This window comes from Galeopterus variegatus, unplaced genomic scaffold (assembly GCF_000696425.1).
Source record: "Galeopterus variegatus unplaced genomic scaffold, G_variegatus-3.0.2 Scaffold2989, whole genome shotgun sequence".
Classification (NCBI taxonomy): domain Eukaryota; kingdom Metazoa; phylum Chordata; class Mammalia; order Dermoptera; family Cynocephalidae; genus Galeopterus; species Galeopterus variegatus.
Window position 1 is genome coordinate 66,342 of NW_007729100.1, and position 6,973 is coordinate 73,314.

At 40.7% G+C, this 6,973-nt stretch overlaps 1 protein-coding gene across 1 annotated transcript in view; it reads left to right on the plus strand.

Annotated features, from left to right (window-relative positions):
- Positions 1–6,973, plus strand: part of LOC103599503 (lymphoid-restricted membrane protein-like) — a 66,991-nt gene that overhangs the window by 31,286 nt on the left and 28,732 nt on the right. The window contains exons 10-13 of the mRNA XM_008583651.1: positions 2,299–2,355; positions 3,640–3,699; positions 3,790–3,854; positions 4,999–5,098. Coding sequence (XP_008581873.1) covers positions 2,299–2,355; positions 3,640–3,699; positions 3,790–3,854; positions 4,999–5,098 — 282 coding nt within the window. The remainder of the gene's footprint in view (positions 1–2,298; positions 2,356–3,639; positions 3,700–3,789; positions 3,855–4,998; positions 5,099–6,973) is intronic.

The following is a 6,973-nucleotide window of genomic DNA, read 5'->3' on the forward strand; positions in this document are numbered from 1 at the left end:
GTCTCTGCTGGTGACTCTTGTGTGAATGCACTCCAATGGTTGGCAAACCATCTGTGTGGCAGTTGTGGTGTCTAGCTGCTTTTGCAGCAGCCATGGTTATTGTGGTGTTTGTGGTGGGCCTCCCACGTGGAGGTGCTGTTTTTGGCATGCTCCTTGGCACTGGCATGGTGTGCCTGGTTGTGGGGTATGTTTGGTCTCCTTCTCCATGCCTCTGGTCCCTGGGCAGGCTGGCGCCATGTGCCTGGTTGTGGGAGAGAGGTTTAGTCCTCGACTCTATACCCCAGGTCACTAGGTGGGCCCCAAGGTGCTGGCATGGTGTGCCTGGTTGTGGGAGAGAGGTCCATTCCCCTTCTCCTTGCCTCGGGTTCCTGGGCAGGCCCCAAGGTGCTGGTGTGGTGTGCCTGGTTGTGGGAGGGTGGTCCGGTCTTCTTCTCCATACCCCAGGACCATGGGTGGGCCCTGAGGCACTGGCTTGGTGCGCCTGGTTGTGGGAGGGAAGTCCATTCCCCTTTTCCATGCCTCGGGTCCCTGGGCAGGCCCCAAGGTGCTGGTGTGGTGTGCCTGGGCCAGAGTACTTCACTTCTTTCTATTGCAGAAAATATTCCATTGTATAGATATACCACATTTTGGGCTTGCCATTTTTTGGTTATTATGAATAATATGCTCCCATGAACATTTGTATACAAGCTTTTATGTGTACATGTTTTAATTTCTCTTGGGTATATACCTAGGAGTGGAATTACTGGGTCATATGATGATCCTATGTTTAACCTTATGAGGAACTTCCAGAATGTTTTCCAAAGTGGCTCACCATTTTACATGCCACCAGGAGTGTATGAGGGTTCAAATTTCTCTATATGCTTGCAAACTCTTTTTATCTTTTAACAGTGATTTCTAATTTAACAACACCTGATTTTGTAAAACCCTAAATCAGGAAAGATTTCAGATATTGTATCTTCTTAATGCTGAAAATGAGGAGAGATAGGAAAAAAAAAATCTATCAATTAAACTAAGGAATGTTCTTACAAAATGTTCTTTGTATTGTATCTAAAAAGTCTATATTTGGTACATATTTTCACTATCTGCCATACATTCTTATCAGGAAACAAAAGACAACTATCACTAAATTAACAAATTTGTGTCATCCTTATTGTCATCTCTAATGGTTTATTTGAGCAATATTTTGTTGTATATGTCTGAAATGATGTGTTTAAATTTTATGCATATATGTGGAATTGTTAAGTTGCCTAGCATAAACCAGAATTTCACGTGTGTATATATACATATATTACAGCAGTTATAATTTAGACATTAAAATCAAGTCTATACTAGGAATGGCTGTCTTTGGAAAACACATCTGTGATAAACTAGTGAAAAGAGCCTAGGGGCTGGCCGGTTAACTTAGTTGGTTAGAGCGCAGCTTTGTAACACCAAGGTCATGGGTTTATATCCCTGAACCGGCCAGCCGCTGGCGGGGAGTGGGGGGGAAACCAAAAAAACAGAACCAGAAGGCATGATCCCATCTTCTCTACTTAAAAGCTTTATAACCCCTGGCAAACTTTTTCTCAGTTTTCTCATCTGCTAAGTGGGTGTGATAGTTCTACCTGCTCTGTCTACAAGCTTGTTGGAAACTGTGATGATGTGAGGTACCTTTAGAAATATAGAGAGATATCTGATGTATATGATTATTGTGATGATTCTGCTTCTGACTATGCTAATTATTTTTCCACATTCTCAATTTAGTCAATATATATATTTATCAAATCTATGATACTTAGAAGTGTATGCCTACAAGTTTGCTTTTGCTTTGAATACACTGATATATCCTTAATATTCACTTTGCTAAAAGAAACCTTGAACATTTTTTAACTGCCTTTAAAAAGAGAGTCCTCTGTGTGTCCTTCTGGAATCTATATTCGTGTCCTACCTAGATATTCATTTTTACCAAAAATGTGACTACTCTGTTCGTTCTCTTATTACAACAATGTGGAATAGTGTGAAGGGCACTTGTCTGGATCTGTAGACTCACATCTTAGTCTCAGCTGTCACTGACTGCGTGTGACATTGGGCAAGTCTCTGAATAGTGCTGAGCTCGTTTTCTCACTGGTAAAGTCAGGGCAGTGATCCCTGCCTCTAGGGTTATTGTGGGGCTGGATGTAAAAGTGTTCTGTAAAGTCAAGAACATGTGCACGTTAAAGGTGCTTCAGAAACACATCTCCATTACTGGAATGATTTTATGGCATTGTCCTTTTACAAAGGAATGTCCCAACAGCCTTCCCTAAATTTCTTTCTTTTCAGATGCAATTACAAACATATGAGAATACTTTGCTTAATAAAGATGCAAGTTTGCAGAAGGTTAGTACTGTTCCTTCTCGTGAAGGCCTGTGGGATTGGCTAGCTCTCTCCAGTCATAAAGGAGGTGGTCACTGGTGTCACTTCACCCCTGTTAAGATCTGATTCTATTATGTCACAAGACTTTCCTTTATAGCACTTCTCAAAAATGTTGTTCTGCGTGAAGAATACTGGCTGCTTCTCCATCTGAGATAAGTTTGAACATATCTTCCCAAAGTTCTGCTGGTGGTCAGATGTGCAGCGAATGTTAGTGTGAGAATCTACCAGTCATCGGCTAGACACTGTGATGCAGTTTTCATTTATAATGATACAAATGAGTATGCAGCCATTCATTTTAGGAAAGAAGAAAATATCTCCAAATTATTTGCCACCTAATTTGACGGGTTGATACCTACATAGATATCATTCTATTTATGCATATAGTCTGTGATCGCAGCCTATCTGGTACTAAGGGATGCTGGCTACAGAGATGCTGGTTACAGTGACTTTAAGAGACCCAGGAGGAACATAGCCTAAGTTAATAAACTTCCACAGTCCAAGACAGGGAAGTAGAGAAGGAGCAATATTTGCCACGCTTTTCCTTTTCCTGCACATTATGAAGTTTCAAAGGAGATATGTATAGCGTGTGGCTTTGACTGAAGTACTGAATGCTGTACTAACTTTCTCTCTTCATCGGGGTGTTCTCTGTCGCTGCGTAATGATATTGTATTAGTGGTGGCTGCTCAGTTCTTCCACATCTCTGGCCTTTCCACCTTCTGCACTGGTGCCCAGCACTCATTAGCTATTCACTGAGCACCTCCCGTGTGCCAGGCACCATGCCAGTCACGGGGTAAAATGATAGATCAGGCACTCACTACCTGGACTTTCTGGTCTTGTAGTATAAAATGAGGATTTTAACAGAGGTATTATTTGAACTTGATAAAATTGGATGCCTTAATAATTCACTGGTCATTTGCAAGTAAAGACTGATTTGTGTTTGGGTTTTTTTCCTTAAGTTCATCATGATAATAATTATAACTTTGATTTGGGCTTAAGAATCAACTTTTAGGATTTGATTCCATTTGACCAAACACAGAACTTGACACCACTTAGATATAGCTGCCTTGTCCCACACTTCTTATGTGTTTTTAATCATGAGTACTAATTGGTTCAGTTTTCAAATGGGGAGATTGGTAAAACATCTCATAATTGGGCATTTACAGTTCTTTTATGGCTCATATTGATAGTCTGATAAATTTGATTTGGTGGGCCCATTAACTTCTTGCTGTTCTCTCTCCTACTTTTCAGAAGGACTTAAGTATAGAAGAACTTAAGTCAACCATTGTAGAATATGGAAGCATTATAGAGGTATGCCATAATCTCATAGCTTTCAAAGTGGTGTAGTCAAGCATACCCACAAGAGTAATATGTATAGCCTAACGTTGTGTGTGATTCCAGAATTTACGAGGGGAGAAAAATAAACTGGCTCATGAGTTACAGCACCTGCAGCAAGAGCTCATCGTGTAAGTACAGAGCAACCCTTGCCGGCCTCCTCTCCTGTGCCTCTACCCTACGCTACTGGCCAGCCGAGCTACTACAGATCTTTGCATGGCCACATTTTATTCTTCTGTACCTTATACGTGATATTTTCTCTACTTTTGTCCATGAGAACTCCTTTTCGAGTTTTCTATGACTCGCCCTGACTGTCTTACTCAGCTTGGGCTGCTGTTACAGAATACCATAGACTGGTGGCTTCAACAACAAATGTTTATTTCTCACAGGGCTGAAGACTGGAAGTCCAAGATCAGGGGTGGGTTCTGGTGAGGGCCCTCTCCCAGGTTCCAGACTTCTTGTATCTTCACATGGAAGAAAGAGAGCTAGCTAAATCTCTGGTGTCTTTTTATAAGGATACTAATCCCACCCAGGAGGGCTCTACTGTCATGACCTCCCATAGGCCGCACCTCCTAATATTATCATATTGGGGTTAGGATTTCAACATAAGAACTTTTTTTGGTGGGGGGCACAAATGTTCAGTCCATTGTGCTGACCCTCCCTTACTTTTCCCTTGCCTTGAGATTAAGTAATCCTTTTGAATGCAAGTGTGGCACGTTCTTTCCTGTTTCCTAACACACATCATCCCATATTACAATCATTTGTTTCTGAATGATTCTGAATGCTAGTCCAAGATCCACAGGAGCCATTCAGATGACAAAAATGTGTAGAGCCAATGGAATAAGTGCACACACCTACGTCATGTGGCTGGAAAATGAGAAAAGTGCATTATCCGTATAAATACAGAGGGGGCTACTCTGCTTACTCCAGCTATTTGTTGCATCAAGACTGTGTGGACCTGGTGTGGCCATATCTACTGATTTCGGAAGAAGAGCCAGAAATCTAGATTACTAGTGTAATTTTCTTATTTTTAGCCGTTGCCTTCAATTTTTTTTTATGTGTGTCCTAGTTGTTTGTGATCTCCTAGAGGGCTCATTTGTACAGCTCCTGGAGGGGCTTGCTTTCTTCTCTCTGTGTTCCCAAGCACCTTATACAATCTTTGGCACACATGGGTGCTAACTGGTTAGCAATAAATGAACCCGATAGTGATGACTTCAGACATAATGTTGGAGACACACGTAACTAGACTGAACAGCTGTTCTTGTTTTTTTCAAGAAATGGGATCCAGCTGAAAGTCAGTGAAGAGCGTAAGGGTATCATCTCTGAAGGAGAAAAATCTTTACATTATGAGCTCACTCTTGCTCAGTCTGCAGAGGTAGGTAATTATTACCAGACGGAAAGCTGTAAAAACAACAACAACAACAACAAAACCTACCACTTGATGTGATAGCTTACCATTAAGTGAGGGTCCGTAGCTTGTTGAAAACCAACTGAGACATTTTGAAGAAATCTGTGGGTAGTTTCTAGAATCCAAGTCTAAAATCTCTTAGCTTGAGGGAAAGGTTAGTCAAAAGCTAGTGCAAGGCTCAAACATGGGTTTGTGGAAATGAGCATTCAGTTAATTGGGACTTCAGAAATCTTTATGTTCTTTCAAAAGGAGAGAACAAAACTGAGACCACTGAGTGGGGGGGTGTTAGTAAGATATTGGTAAAGGCCCACAAAAAATGATTGCATTGTGTAATGCTGAATATACTAATTATCCTGATTTAAGCATCACATATTACACACAGGTATTGATATTCAATGCCATGTCCCACAGATATGTACAATCAGTTACATTCCAATAAAAATAATCAAAAATCTTTATCTTCTTGATCTTTTCAGGACAGACTACCTGCACTGACCTCTGACCTTGGGGTCCTAAAGGTAATCATGGAGATCCATGAGCTATTTTTTAGTATTTTCTAAAACCCCCAAAGTAAATGTATTTACCAAAAATAATGATGTCCAGAAAAAACACTGAATTTCTTTGCTTTAGGGTGTAATTGTACCAACCCAACGTAACGACATTGATTATTACGTTATGAACAGAAATTAGCATTTTTATGTGTGCTTTGGTTAATTTTGAAATGGCAAAATTTAAAAAAAAAATCTGGTAGACTCAATTCTTTACAACATGGGAGGAAACACTCAAAAGCCTTCTTGGGGATAAAAACATTGGATCCCTTACGCTGTGTTTTTACTCCTTTCTGTTTTCCAATTTTGTGGTTGTTATGTTAGGAACTGCTTTATTTAGCAGACTGCTTTCTTCACCACTTCGGTCTCTCCCTGTCTGTGGATGATGGATATGTCAGAATGTCCTCCTGTTGACAGCTGCGACATGACCTTGAAAGGAGAGGAAGAAAGTCTTTAGGGCAAATGCTGTTTGAGTTGCTCCTGCCAAGGATGCAGGGATGACATATGCTGCCTTCCTCTGAAGCCATCTCGGGCAGCCCTGGACATTCTGCTGAGGGCTGTGCTTTCCTGACGTTCTGTTTCAAATACTCATCATTTCACTGTGTTTTTGAAACTAAGCCAAACTGCCAGACTGAATGAAACTGTGGCAAATCTGCCATGGCAATGTGCTTTTGTCCTCTGTCCTCTGAGATAATGATGATGTCAAGATGCCATCCCATTAAGCTCTACACTTCTAAACAGAGGGTTATCAGCCAGCAGAGTTCTGGCTCTGAGATTTACCCATCAATGAGTTAGGAAGTTTGCCTCCTAACTAAAATCGGGAAGTAAGAGTCCTCAACAGATGGCAAGAAGGTGGCTAAATGTGTTGTCATATATCTTGAATATGACAGGAGACAGAGACTTTAACAAAAGTGTAGGGAAAGTACTTTGTGAAACATCATCTGAGAGTATCTTCTGTGAATGGGAGGGAGACAAGAGAAACCAACCTCTTTTCAATGGGATTGATTGAGCACCATGTCCCCCAAGAGTGTGTTTTTCCTCCTGTGAATTTCTTTACTTTCCCCTGTTTTTATGTTACAATTAGAGCCATAACAGTTTATATCACTCACATGTAAATGTTACCTATTGGATTAGTGAGTTTTCCTTATGATGGGATAAATGTGCATTCAGTTGACACCTTCCTAGAGAGAAAATGTGAACAGTTTTTTTAGGATGTAGAAAGATTTCACAAGGCTATTTAGAACTTTTTTTTTTTTTTGTCTTTTGTCTTTTGTCTTTTGTCTTTTTCCGTGTG